The 14,918-nt window shown below is 41.7% G+C and overlaps 1 protein-coding gene and 1 long non-coding RNA gene across 2 annotated transcripts in view; both read left to right on the forward strand.

The window, feature by feature from the left end:
• Positions 1-4,898, forward strand: part of ABCC4 (ATP binding cassette subfamily C member 4 (PEL blood group)) — a 142,091-nt gene extending 137,193 nt beyond the window's left edge. The window contains exon 31 of the mRNA XM_086880889.1: positions 556-4,898. Within this exon, the coding sequence (XP_086737015.1) occupies positions 556-663 (108 nt within the window). The 3' untranslated portion in view covers positions 664-4,898. The remainder of the gene's footprint in view (positions 1-555) is intronic.
• A 4,937-nt stretch (positions 4,899-9,835) lies between these two features.
• Positions 9,836-14,561, forward strand: LOC147654106 (uncharacterized). The gene is made up of 2 exons (XR_015284458.1): positions 9,836-11,890; positions 12,272-14,561. It is a non-coding gene; the product is annotated as an uncharacterized LOC147654106 (long non-coding RNA).
• The last annotated feature ends 357 nt before the right edge of the window (positions 14,562-14,918 follow it).

Here is a 14,918-nt window from a genome sequence, read left to right on the forward strand (position 1 = left end):
GATCACATTTCTATAGGCCCTATAACTGCTCTGCAGCACAAATTAAAGGCTGGGATATTTCATACATATACTTCGAAGTTTCAATGGTTGTCAATCATAGTTTGTAAAATATAGGGATTACAACCTGATTTTAACATCCAAATCCATTGTGTTCATTTTATGTGTGAAAATGAGAAACCCTTGTGCAGACGCAAGATTTCACAGCTTCTTTGTCATCCTGTTTTTAATTTATCTCCATGTTTTGAGCTAGTAAAATGATTTTACTTATCAGTTTAATGTAAAGTGATAAAACATATCTATTCATCTGAATTAACAAAATTTGAGGGAACTGACAGGTTGTGTGGGATTTTTCTCACATTTTGTTCTAATGTAAGTTCATATAGTAATTTTACTAATTTTTCAGTGACATACATTTACTGAATACCACTAACCTGAAGTTCCTGTTGGGATTCCTTAAGGATATATATCTCTACTATATTTATCTCCAGAAATATTGTTTGATGCTAAATGGACTTTTGGTGCCTAATTACTCAGAGACTCTAATATTTTTCCTAGATATACTTCAGTAAGAATTACCCGGAAGTTGTTCAGAATGGTCAGCTTGCCACAGACTCCTCCTTGGATCCTTCCTCAGGATTATGCATAACTGAAACTGCACTGTGATTCCTCATTGCCTTAACTGTTCTCCTTAGAATGTAAACCTGAGACCTCCTAAATTCAGTGACAGCATTTGCAAGTGTCAACAGGCGAGGAAAGGGAGGGAGGGGGGCGATTCTTTGCACTGGACATCCTTCCTATTTAAGAAGAGAAGAAAATTTTTACTGTCCCTGTTTCTTGCATTTCAGTGCAATATGTTTTTCTTTCCAACTAATTATGTTTGTATTGCTAAGGAAATTAGGCGGATTGAGTTTTTATTTGAAAGTTTTGTGGTAGAGATCTCTTTTATTTAAACAGGTGCAGGACACCTAACAGGTCTAGTGTGCATATTTGGAGCTTAGTAAAATAATTGGAATGTGTCCTTTTTTTTCTTTTAGAAATATTTTGAGAGCAAGCAAAACCAAATTATTTTCGGTGTCACTTTAGCATGACAGCTCTGTCAGAACAGCAGATTTGGTAGTGTGCAACTTACTTGTCTAGAGCGACTGTCTTTCTGCCTGTCACAAGTACCTATGCAGGCTGGTAGGAAAAAAACTTGAAGAAGCCAAAATCACTTTTTCTTTTTGATAGAAAAGTACTATATACATTTTATATATATATATATATATATATAAACAGTTCAAATAATGCTGTTCAAGATGAATGTAAATATTAGCTTTATTTTGCTAAAATCCAAATGCTGAAAAATCTATCTCAAACTTCTGTACTTCAGAAGAAAATTACCACATTTGCACTGAAGAAATATTTAAATAATTTAACATACATTCCTCTTTTTACCCAGGTTATCAAAGAAAAAAAGGTATTAAAATAACTTGAGGAAATGTTTGAATGACATGTCATTATACCTAAATACTGTGTAGTACAAAGTTATCTTCAACACAACACATTGAAATGTATACATTATTTGCATTTATTGTGCCTTAATATTTGTGCCTTCAAGCCAAAGCTGTAACTGCAGGGTACACAACAAATTCATTGGATATATGTTAAAAATATGTAACTTTAGTATGTTTAAAGTTTTGCATCAGGGGTTCTGTTGAACTTCAGCTGTTTGAAGTTACCATCCTGCCAGAATAAGTAAGAAAATACAAGCTGTAGTTTCAAATGGCTGTTGCTGATAGAGAGGAATGCAGTGAGAGAGGGGTTCAATATTCATAAGTTATGTCCTGATTCAGCAAAGCACTTTAACACAAAGGCACTATTCCCATGTTTAAAAAATAAATCAAGCAAGTGCTATGCTGCTTCAGATTTTTTCAAATTTAGTGAGCTATTCTTTGAGGTCCAGTAGAAAATACATCTATTCATCTTGCTGTTTAAAGGACACAGGAGAGACTAAAATGCAACAGATTTCTTCAGGACATGAAAAATATTGTGCTTTTTAAAAAATACTGAAGATGCTTGCTATTACCTTTGTAATGCCAAACAAGTGTTATTTACTCCAGTGTTCATCCAGTGGCCTAAAAGTAAGGCAAACACAAATGTGTCTCATTTCAAGCAGTTCAACCGCTCTTTAATTTAGTCAGATACAAAGTTACTCCTTACTGAGAAATAAATTGAGGCCAAAGCCTCAACCACTCATCTTGGACATTTTTCTTCTGGGAGACAGCCCAATGGTGAGAATCCTTGTTCTCCTGTCACAGCATCCTCCCTGCACTGGGGCTTGCTGTCCTGCTGTGAGATCCCAGGAGAGAGGGAATTGTGTCTGCAGTGCCACCAGCCAGCTTTCTGAGGAGCTTTTGGAGCTTGTGGAATGAACATCAGGTATCTGTGCTTGCTGGTAACCTCCTCTTACATGCTTTGAAATCATTAGGGGAGAGTTACAAAATGAGACGCCTTTGCCCCTACCCTTTTTTTGTCAAGTCCTAACACTTCTCCTGCAGTGTGTAGCATCTTACACTGTAACAAGTTCCACTGAGATCAGTGGGACTGAGCGTGACACAGTGATGTGCAGGAGGAGGCTTGTGCTACATCTGATGATAAAATACCAGCCAGCCAGGGGCAGCTACCAGCCACCAAGCCACATGGCACAGGTGTGCTCATGTAAGCAGTGCTTATGGCAGATCCTTCTGAGAGCACACCAGTTATCATCCTGTGTGTTCAGTGGCTGTTTTCTTTTCCTTTCAAGTTGTCTGAAATAAGGATTGGGCTGTAATGCCACTGAGTGAGAACAGTGGTTGCATAGCACAGGTATATGAAGGTGTAAAGTCATGTTAGATAATGCTGGGGGACTGTGTAGCGTAAAGAAAGTTCAACCTCATGGCCTTGTCCACAACTGCCTTTTTGGCAAGGATCTACGGATCCATGTCCAAACTCTGCTCAAGCTTTGCTGTGGAAAGTCCTGGTTGGAGTGGTGCAAAACACAGCTAGGGTGAGCTGACCAGTAAGGCAGTGCACTTTGTCAAGTTGGGAGTTGGAGATGCTTTGTTTATCTTCTTTTTTTGAGCAGTGTGAATATATTCAGGGTCTGCGCTCTATAATATGGAATCCTTATTATTTCTAAACAGTTCTTATAGAAGAGGAAGTGTGATGTATAATACAGAGACTTTTACGTACTCTAAGAGAATAGTAAGTTCACCTGGCCATACATACCTCGAGTTTATATTTTTTTACCAGATCCAAGGATATCTGCATGCGTAAACCAAGGGTATAATTACAGTTTTAGTTCATTTCAACTCTGAAATCAATCTATGGTAAGTTATATTTCAGAGCAGAACTCCAAAACGCTGGCTGCTGCAGACTCACTGGTATGAGACCCTGACAGATCTAGCTATCAGTCTGTAAGCTAGAATTAATTTGATCCTGTAGCTTTTTGAATGCGCACAAAAATGCTAGGTATCTCTGAAAATTATGATTCTGCTTCTTCACGTGTTTTTGCAGGACACTACTCGCTGTAGGTATCAAATATCAATATCAGACAAAACAAATTTATTACAAAATCACACTTGAAACCCATAAATTGCTGAGTAGAAAAACTAAAAGCAAGCCGTTCATGTCTGTCTTTGGCATTATTTCATCTTTTTGGTTTAAAGCAACAAAAATATTTTTTTCAGGAAACTGGTTTTGCTGGTGTTGTTGATGGCTGTTTTGTTCAAATGTTGATTAAGACCAACCGACCCATTTCATTTTAATTAGGTAAAAAAGGTACCTGAATGGCAGAACTCAAATCAGGGGAAGAAAAAGACCTACATGTGATGAAAGTCTTAGTCTGTTAAATGAATGCATTGACTTTCCAACAAGCATTTTATGCTTCCTTATAAAGAAAAATGTAAATAGTTTTAAACTTCCATTTTGAAAAATGGTTGTTTTGAAAAAAATTGTGCTTTATTTGGAAATAGTAAAGCAGGTTACTCTAAGTTTCATACATTACTGGGGATCTTGGAAAAAGAACTCAGTCTCCTGAGTTATTCAAGCCTTTAAAATATTTCTTTGCCATGAGGTGCCTTAAAATATTCCAGAGTCTTATTTCTAATAAATATAATTTTTTATAGTAATACTGAAAATCATCAGTTACAGAACTGTTGTTTCTTAGGTGTAAAAATCTAGGAACAGCCTCTACTTCTGATATTGAGAATTGTTTTTTGCACATTTGTTTTGGTATGTCTTTGCTCCACCCCTTCTCAAAAGACCGCTGTGAGCCAACAGAGCATGTTGGCATTTCCAAAGCCACAGTTCACCAGGACAGGCTATCTCATGTTTTCCTTATTTGCTTGTTTTAAGGACAAAAATTCTCTTTAGTGAACTGCACCATTTACCAGATGGTCATAATCTTCTGCGATACCATTAGTACTGCCCTTTGGAAGAGGGAGGACTTTTTGACCAGCCTCAGTAGTGCTGGTTACTTAAGTAATGTTGATGGTTTCTTTCAGCCTTCCCAATAGATGTGTGAAATAAGATTACAGAAAGAATCAGAAGAAATGCTGCTCTTTTTTTTTGTTAAACTGACCCTTTGAAATATCTCACTTCAAAATTTGCCTCTTTTTTTTGGAGAGAAGAAAGAGTTGAAATCACTGCTTTCCTGTGATGGTGATAAGCATAACAGTTTTGCAGAAGATGTGGCTTTCTGTGTATGTTTTACATTGTGTAACAGCTTGCTGCTTTTTCATCATTTTAACTTTGGTTTTTGTTTGGTTTGGTTCTTGCATTTGTTGTAATAATTTGATTTTGGTATTGCTATGGAATGATTTCTTTTGTGGACGTTCATGTGACAACTGCTGTCATACAATAAAAGGCATTTCTCAGAAGCCTGTCTTAAGTCTGTTGTGCTTGCAAATGTGTGTCTGAAGGCAGAAGTTATGGGCTGAGCTAAGTCAGGACATGTCTGACATCTCCAAACATCTCTCGGTGGCATCAGTAGCCCCAAGACCTGAAAATCCACTTGGAGGTACAAAACACAATAATACATGCCAGCTTGGTTTTACCAGTTTTCTCCAGTCCGAGATCTCTCAGATCACATTACCAAGATTTTTGCTTTAATTGCTAAAAAGTATTGCAAATAGATTAAAAAAATTGTGATGGGAGAACTTCTAAAGTTGCACCAGTGCAGATGTGGTATGGTCTCTGAAGCAGCTGGCAAGCTCACTGGGCTGGACAGTGGAAATGTGGAAGGTCAGTGGACAGAAGTGAGGTGGGTTAGCAGCATAACTCCAAAATCTGTTGTTACCACTCAGTCCTATGCTTCTGTCTGAGGAGTTTGTTGCTTAATTTAAGAAGACACTCAAAAACTGCTTTTTTCTGAAAACCATGCAAAATTCTTCCCTATGTCTTCCAACTGTCTCAAGTACTTTGCTCTGCTATTTTGATGCAGGATTTTTAGTACAGGATTAATTATGTGCATTTGCCAATAATCCCCCAGTGCAGCATGTTGCAGGACCTAGTAACAACACGAATTGTCATCTCTCCTTTTCTACCATGGAATATGTGTTAAGAATTTCTCATATTTTTACCAAAAGTCTACCTCACAACCACCATGCAGCTGTCTTAGTTGCCTCTAAGCAAATTTGGCTTGGGTTGTCACAGCACAAGTCGCCTGTGGGATGTGCAATATTCACCTGGAGCTATATCCTCCCAGAGCAAGCACTTGCCAAATGTGTGTGCTCCTATGTTAATACAGCAGTTTTAGAAGTGGAAGAGGGAGATTTGTTCCCTTGCCTGAAAGAGAGCTGTCGATAAGTAGCAAAGCCAAAGATGCTTTTTAGGAACCTGCTCACAAAACAAGCATGAATTTCATAAACTCAGTGTTTAAAGCTGCTTCATAGATTTGGAGCAATATTAATGTACAGAAAATCAGGGCCATACTCTGATGTATGAAAACGGGTTTCCACTGTCTGCACCTTGGCACCACTTGACTCCCAAACTGGCCTGGAATCAATAGCTTCATCTGTTTTGAGATACAAAATTCCCTATGGATCTTAGCCATGGATGCAGCACATGCTGAAAAGTACAATATCCTTGAGGAGAAACTGGAGGTAGTCCCACTGCCGTTCAGGAGCCAGGGCACATCCTGCTTTTAAGTTGCTGGGCTCAACATGGATACTGGGATTATGCCTGCCTTCTTCAAACATGTGAGTTAAAAGCTGCACCATGCTCTCCTGCATGGGATACCTTGTTCTTTTAGAGCATACTTTTGAGTGTTGCAGATTTTCCTTAGGCTGACCTATTTGGATCTTCCCATCTAGTGCATGACCAAAACATAATACTGAGGACTTTTTGATGGGAATGTTCACCATGAGTGAATGACGTGGGGGATTGTTTACACCGGGACAAAGGAAAAACCTAGATTCAAGTCCAAGTTCCAGAGAGTATTTATGCATTTTATTCAGTTGTCTGTAGAAACACCAGGAGGAGCTGGGGCTTCTACTCCATTCTGTCAGCATAGCTGAGATGATCTTGGGCAGCAGGATCCATTTCCTTGTGTTCACTCCTACTCTCTGGCCCCAGTGGGGCGGTGGTGGCCCAGGCTGCAGCTGCCACCACACAGGTCTGACAGGTCTGCTCTTTGCAGTCAGTGCTTCAGCTGTTGGGCAGCTCTACCAAAGCAGACTCGCTTCTCCTGCCTCCCCAAGGATGCTGTTGCCCTGAGTGCCATTGTTACCATGTGGAGCTCTGCTCTGGATGTGATGCTCTCCGTGCCCAGCTGTTCCTGCTGCAGCTGCTGCTCCTCCTCTATACGGGCAGTGAGTCTCCTTATAGACCTTATAGACCAAGCTGTTGTTAGAATCAATAATGCTCCTAACAGAAGGGCTCTGGAATACTAGCTGAAGTTTCTGCATTCACTGTACCCAGAGAAAAAGCTCCCAGTTTATGCAATTTAAATCTTTGTGTTGCAGCCGATGGGATGTGTATCACCTGCTCACAGTAACATCTGAATGTGGTGCCTGAAGTATGGCTGGTGGATTGTGGTCACACTGGTCAGGTACATGAGACTTAGAATGAGCTATGGTGCTTTTTAAATTTTTTTTCCTCTCTTTTTCTTTCTATTTTTCAGTTCTGGATATTTGCTATAGGGAACTAAAGTGAGGTGAAACAATGAAAAATAGTTCCCTTTATTTGATTCCAGTAAGCTTTGTACCTCACAGTTCAAGCACAGATAGAAAATAAAGGAAGGAGTTATTTATCCTGTATATTCTGAAGAAAGTAAATCTTACTAGTGTTCATGCCAGCGGACCTTCTTCATGGTCTTTTCTGTTTTCCAGGAAAAGACCATAATTATCTTATGGCACTAAATTGAGTTGGTGGGAAATACAGCCTCAGATTTATTAGTCAAAGTTTCACTGTCAACAAGAGCTTGTTCTTCAGTATTACAGGCCTGGATTTTCTTTCTAATGCAAGTGCCAAGCATGAATAGGACAAGTGAGCGCTGTTGAACTGTCTCTTGAAAACATTGCCAGGATACCAAAAGAGAGGATTTCTCTCCCTCCCTGCCCAGCTGAGAGCATTTTTCTTCATTCTGTACCAGCAGGAAGGCAGCATTGTACCAAGAATATGGACCGCTCTGTGTTTTGGTTGATTTAACATGTATGCACTTTTGCAGAGTAGTGATTTCCTTGAGTGGAGTTATGCAAGTAATTCACCCTGAGTCATTCATGCAGTGAATTAAGTGCCTCTTCCCACAACCAGGTCGTCTCCTGACAATCTTTTTTTTTTTTTTTTTCTGGAATTACTCAACAAATCCTTTTGCAATTACTTTTAAGCATTCTGTGTAGATCACACATTTATGTATGTGGTTAATGTTTGTTGATTTTTTTGAGTCATATTCCTAATACATCAGAGAAAAGACATTGTGTTTTCTGTGTATCGTTTGGTATAAATATCTGTACCTGCAAATAAAAAATTTGTTTTCATCTAGTTTCAGGTGAGCATGTGCCTGTTCATTTCTGTTTGTATCCCTGTCAATAAAACTAGATTTACTTGAATGGTGTGTCACATTATGCATATACATCAACACAGAAGGGAAGGGAATCTGCATTTTTCAAATAGTTTTATGGAAAAGTCTCTGCTGTTTTTTCTAGCAGCAAATGATAGAAACCATCAAGGGCTTGGGGGAAGAGGAAGATGCCTCTGCACATGCCAAAAGAATGTAAAGAACAGCAAGATGCTTGCAGTCTGCTGGGATCGAACAGGGCTGGCAGGAGTCCCCCTGCACAGGTTTTACCTGCCTGTATTCTTTGTGTGTTTCTGTGCATGTGAGAAATTGCAACAGACCCTGTGCAGAACCAGTTCAAGTTGCTGAAAGCAGAAAGTGAAAGGCCAAGTGCTGCTGGTAAGCAAGAGCAGGTGTTTATCCTGTGCCAGGCATGGCCGAAGCATGCATGTTCCCTGCAGGTGTTGTCCTTACAAGTGCACTGACTGACTGCCCCATGGGAGTGATATAGCTTGTTTTGGAGGAGAAGCCCCCCAGAAAGGAGACATTTTTAGGGAGGGCTTCCTAGAGCATGAAGGAAGCAACAGTGAGGTTTCCCTCAGAGGTCTCCATGTCGCAGGAAAAAATTCTTCTTTTCTGATTTTCAGGACATGTGCTGGACCCTACAAAGTTCATGGGTGCTCTGCAAAGAAGTTGTAACAGCCCACAGTGCTTAGGAGGACGTCTTAATGGGCTGGTTAAGTGGCTAATGGGGATCCCTTTGCTTCAGCCAAATGGATTACTTAATAGAGACATGTAGATCGTTGGGAGATGACTGGGCTGCCAAAAGGAATGGGCAACAAACCAGTTGGAGCTGCTGATGCTGTTGTCACAGATTTACCAGAAAATCTGCTTTTCCTTCCAGCTGCATTTTTTTTTTCCGAAAGAAGTGATTATCAGTTCAACCTTTCCCTGCAACTGATATTGAGGCAAACTTCTATCAGATATTGCCAAGTGGAATTTGCCTTTTCATGACTTCTTGGCTCATGATGGCTGCCAAGCTCTCAGGATATTTTGGCCCTTTTACTGAATCTGGCTACTGTTGTTCGTAGCTGTTCAGGACTCCCATTTGCCCATCCTGAGGGAAGCATAAGAAAGACTGGTCCCTGCTGTTAAATTGTTTGCATAATTCCTTTTTTACTTTTTTTTTTTTTTTTTTTTTTTTTTTTTTTTTTACTTTTTTTTCTATTTTTTAACTGGGAAAGTCAATCTTAGACTGGAAGAAGTATCAACAATGCTAGAGTTTTAACATGAAATCATCATATCTGAGTGAGATGAGTGTGTCCCTCTTCTCTCATCCATTGCCTTGCAGTTGAGGAAAGCGCTTGATTTCCCACTTTGATTTCTCTGGACAACTCTTAATCCCAAATTTTAGTGAGGAGCTGATTTATTGTCTAGCATCAGGGAGGGGACATTAATTCCATCTGCCACCCAGTGTGCCTGCTTGGAAAGAAAGAAACCTCCTCTGCTGTAGGTAAGATCAAAACCAAAGGGTATAAACTGGGTTGAAATCCATGTGTTTAGGCAGCTTGTCTGGAAAACAGACAACCTAACCTTCTTAACCCTGTAGTTGCCTGGAAACCCTTGAAACACCTGATTCTTTATCTTGAAGCTCACCCAGGTGCCCAGAGCCACCCTCCCTGGAGTCCTCAGAGCTGCCAAAACTTGCAGCTTAGTGCCTCATGCCCACTGGAGCCTCCCTGGCATGGAGAAAACAAGGATTTCACTTGTGAAGGGGCTCGGTGGGCCCTGGTAGCTGCACCTGGCACCTCCCCACGCAGCGCCGTGGCAGCTCCAGCTCCGATCCACTGCTCCAGAAGGGGTGTGAGAACCCTTAGAGCAAGCAGGACAGGGCCAAAGGAGACCCCTGCCTGCTGCCTCCCAGGGAAGTGCCCTCAGGGGCAAGGATGCAGTGCCCCCTTGCTAAAAGCCTTTCCTAGAATCATGATGGCGAGGAGAGAGGAGGACTTTGGGTGCCAGAACCCGCAGTCAGAGTGTAAACCTCCCGGGATGGCAGCAGCCAGGGCAGTGAGGAGGCAGCCTGGGGCTCCCCGCTCCCTGGTGGCGGCCTCAGAGCGAGGTTTCCCCTCCTTGCTCTCCCTCGCAGCCCCCTCCGCCCTCCCGAGTCTGAAATTCCTGGCTGCAGAGTGTGGTTGTTTCAAAGCAGGGGTGGAGGAGGCTCCTCCGCCCAAGGTAGCCTCCAGCCGGGTTGTTGGGGCACTCTCATGGGATGTGGGAGATGTGGGTTTGGGCCCCTCGGGCTGAGGCGGGAGAGGAACCCGGGCCTTCCACTTCCTCAGCATATACTTTGAATACCGAGGCATTATATAATAAAAGCTATCACCACCTTTTCTTCTTCCTGCTTTGTGTTTTAAAAGACTGATCTGTGTGGAGTCTTTTGAAAGAAAGGGCGTAGGTACCAATCTCCAGGAGAAGATTCCAGACAATGGATCCCAGGCAGACAGGGTTGCCTCACTCCAGCCTCAAGGGGCTTTTAGTGCAAGAGAGAATTGCAGATACACCCTTGTCCTCCACTTTTCCTGTTGCCTCAATGTAAGCAGCTGCATGCTCCCTTCAAGAAGGTCCCACTGTGTCCTGCCAGCTCTGTTGTGTTCAAATCTTGAAGCACCCAAATTCTGTCAGCCACGCAGGGATACTGAGTGTGGCTCATGAGATGCCAGAGGCCAGGTCATCTAAAAGTCTGTGACCAAACCTCTCCTAAATTTAACCTTAAATTCTCTACAGCTTGTCAAATCCAGATGAAATTACTTGCCTCTTTGAAAAAATACTGGGGATAGAAGCTAGATCAAGAGGGACAATCTTGCAATATAATTGCATAAGCAGGTAAAAATATTTTTGTTGCTTTGAAAATTTTAGAGGACTTCAGACTAGAAATGAATGTCCACAAGTAGTCTTAATCATTGCACTCTGTGAATACTCATTTGAAATAGTCTTGGCAATCAATTCTGATGTAGCTCTTTGACTGGAAAAGCCCAGACAGTCCCAGATGTCTCTTTGATGCAGGAACACACAAAGATTCAAGTTTCCATTGCTCTGATGAAGCAAGATGTCCCTTGCACTAACTAAGGAGGAAGAAGTCCCTGTGTCCCAAAATATAAATGTGTTGCACATGGTGCCTATTAATCAATGGAGTCAAGTCTGGAGCAACATCAACTCTTATAACTTGTACTCAGTGGTAGGATTACACAAATCCATGTGTCTCTTCATATATCCATATATCTTTCCATATTTGAAAAATGATGGTAGTTGGGTGAAGCCCCTGGGACTGGAAGTAGGGAAATACTGCACGCATTTTTAAAAAGGGTAGAAAGGAACAGCCTGGGAAGTACCAACCTCTCAGCCTCTGTGCCTGGGAAAGTCATGTAGCAGATCCTCCTAGATGTGCTAAGGCACATGGAGAACAGGGAGATGATTTAGGACAGACCCCCAGAATAAATGCAGTCTGGAAGATGAAGAAATAGGGAGCAGCCCTGCAAAGAAGGACTTGGGGGTGCTGGTGGGTTAGAGGCTGGACATGTCCTGGCAATGTGTGCTCACAGCCATGAAGGCCTGGGCTGTATCCAAAGGTGCATGGACAGCAGGGTGAAGGAAGAGATTGTCTCCCTCTAGTCCTCTTTGGTGAGACCCCACCTGGAGTACATCTCTGGGGCCTCCAATATAAGAAGATCATGGAGCTGCTGAAGTAAGTCCAGAAGAAGGCCATGAAGATGATCAGTGGTCTGGAGCACTTCTATGAAGAAGTTTGGGTTCTTACACTTGGAGAAGAGAAGGCCCCAGGGAGGGCTTCCTGTGATCATTTGGTACTTCAGCAAGGTTTGTAAGAAAGATGGGGATAAACATTTTGGTAGGGTCTATTGAGATATGACAAGATGTAATGGTTTTAAATTGAAACAGGGTAGATTTACACTAGACAGAAGGAATAAATTTTTTACAATGAGAGTGGTGAAACACTGGAACAGGTTGCCCAGAGAGGGTAGTGGTGAGTACCCCATCTGTGGAAACATTCAAGGCCAGGTTGGATGGGGCTCTGAGTAACCTGATCTGGTTGAAGATGTCCCTACTTCTTGCAGGGATGTTGAACTAGATGGGCTTTAATGGTAACTTACAACTCAAACTGTTCTATGATTGTGTGTAACTTTGTTTTCAAGTATTCCATCTATGAAGCTCCATTATTTCCCCTCTTTTTCTTGGCAGAAACCTCACTCCAGAGGAATGAAAGCCAGCTCATCAGTGGGTCTTCATGAAAGATGAAAATCTTTTGGTTGTTTGTGGTAGATACTACAAATCAAAGGAGATCAGCAACCAAAATGAAGAAGGGATGTCACTGTCGTTACCACACTTTTATCAAGAGAATTCCCCAAAGGATGGCAAAGGTTCTCTGCAAACCCCTCATTCACATCTTCATTATCATAAATTGCCAGTGGAACAACCATTGCAAGGGACACCAGCTCTGGTAAAAGGGATTGATGCTTTGTCCACTCTTTGAGACAGTCAAGAAAGCTGAAAGGCATGAAATAGAAACCTTCCCCAGGATGTCCTGGAAGTCTAAGCGTATGTCTGAGGAAGTCCAGCCACAGAAGAAATGGCTGGTTACCCTGTGCCTGGACTGACTGACCAGATATGATGCTCCATGGACCCTCGGGTAGTTTTTGCCAGGTGCTGTGATGAGATGCTTCTATGATATCATCAGGAGATGCTCATGGCAGAGAAATAAAAGAAAGAAGATACTATAGAGGATCATTTCAATACCTGACACTCTTACACTTGGCTAATTGTATTTGTTCATTAAGATAAGGATCAGCATTCAGCTTCTTCTACATTTAGGTCAGCCTTCCAGTCCATTTGCACTTGCAAGAGAGAGCTGCTTTAATGAGGGATAATGAAACTTGCCACACATTGCATCATAACTTCTGTGTTAATATCATTTGCACATGATAAAATGCAAATAGTATTGACTGTCAATGCACAATCATGCTTAATCCTCTAAGCCCACACACACACACACACACACACACACACACACACACACATGTGCTAAAACTAATATCCCTAACAGTAAACAAAATATACATCTGTGTCTCTCTCTGTCCTCCTAAGAACATTTGTTTTCCCTAAACTACAAGATACATCAGTTCTACCTATGCAGCTAAGCAAATAGACTACCAGTGGCTCCTGTAGGTACCCTTATTCCCTGTTTGCACTTCACGAAACCATGACAATGCAGTGCAGTGCACTGTAAACAACCCTGCCTTAAACAGACCTACACTCTGCATTACAGGCATTCCAGGGGCATTTCTAGTGCATAACTCTAGTTGTCTCTCCCAATGCACTTTGAGTGCCCAAGGCCTGTTTGTCCATCTTCTGTAGGCATCCTGAATTTTGAAACAGGCATCTTGGTTAAATGATAGGTGATAGAGATGCTCAAACGCTTTTTCATATAGGATTTGTGCTGCTAGAAGGGTACCTGCATACTCTTTTACATCTGGATTTTGTTTTTGGAAGGTATCACAAAAGGTAAGGTATTAAGCTGAAGTGGGATTGGTTAGTGAATAGCCATCTTCAGTGAATAAATGTTCCCTGAAGGTTAAATAGGTCCACATGAATTTCAAGAAATGCAGATTAAGCACAGAGTGAAAGTTAAATGTATTTAATTATAATTCTGTTGTGGGAAGTTCAGCTCACAATGTCAGAATCACTAAATCACTTTCAGGTATCTTAATACCACATAAATGTTTGTATTTCAGAGGGAAAAACCTCTTCAAGTTGCACTACTGGCTGAGAGTGCTACCTATGAACTATATGATTTTAGGGGCATTCTGTATCTCTGGTTCCCTGAGAGCTGCAAAACTTTTTTGATCAACTTTTCTCACTGTTTGAATGTAAAAACTCACATTAGTTCAGGACTGATGAAGAATTTTATTTGGAAATTTCACACCCATTATATGAAACACAGCATTGCAGCAACTGTTTGCTGTTTCTGTTTCTCAGTGCTATTGGCAAAGTGCTGCCTTGGGTTTTAATAATCCAGAAAAATGCAACAGACAGCAGTTGTCTGGAGAAACCATAGATTTGTGCAGGACATGATCCTTGGGGAGGCGTCCCACTGGTAAAGAAGCTCTGAGGAGCAGCTGAGCAAGCTCAGTGCCTTTGAAAGGCACTCTTCTCCTTTGATTGCACAGGCTCTTACTTCAAGAGGGCTGCTTCGTGAAGCTAGTAAAATTTAGCTTCATGATGCCTACTGGCCAAGTCTCGCCACGAACAGACTGAGTAAATGCGGTTTGCTTTTCAGAGAAGGGAAGTGTCCTAACCTTTGTCACCAGCTGAACCTGACGTTTACAGAGCTGGTCCGAGTGCTTGGGGTTGAATACAAATGTGCCCTTTAGACACTTCTTGGCCCATTCAAAGCTTTGCACTGTATTTCTGTACCTACCTGAAATCACACTGTATTCCCCCAGCAGCCATAAAGTCAAAACATTTTTTTATTTAATACCGATGAAGCAGATGTTATTCAGCATTTACTATGTTTCCAGTGCCTGAGCATCTGGAAAGACAAGTGGGTGCCAGAAGTGTTAGAAAACACAGCCTACAAATCCAAGCTACAAAAGAGTGCAGGTGCAGGGGCAGCATCTCCTCCAAGCAGACCAGGCAGCCCATGGGCCATGTCCAAGAACCTCAAGACACAAGCTCCTCAGAGCAGCTGAGTGCAGACTCCTCTCAAGTGGACGTGCACTCTGTTTGAGGATTATATATGTTAGATCCTTGCTTTGATACCTTCACTTACGCAAAGCCTTGGCTCTATCAGTTCCAGCATAGTCAAACTTGGGTGAATCAGCCTCCCTCA

The sequence above is a fragment of the Cyanistes caeruleus genome, chromosome 3 (genome assembly GCF_971803275.1).
Source record: "Cyanistes caeruleus chromosome 3, bCyaCae1.hap1.1, whole genome shotgun sequence".
Lineage (NCBI taxonomy): Eukaryota > Metazoa > Chordata > Aves > Passeriformes > Paridae > Cyanistes > Cyanistes caeruleus.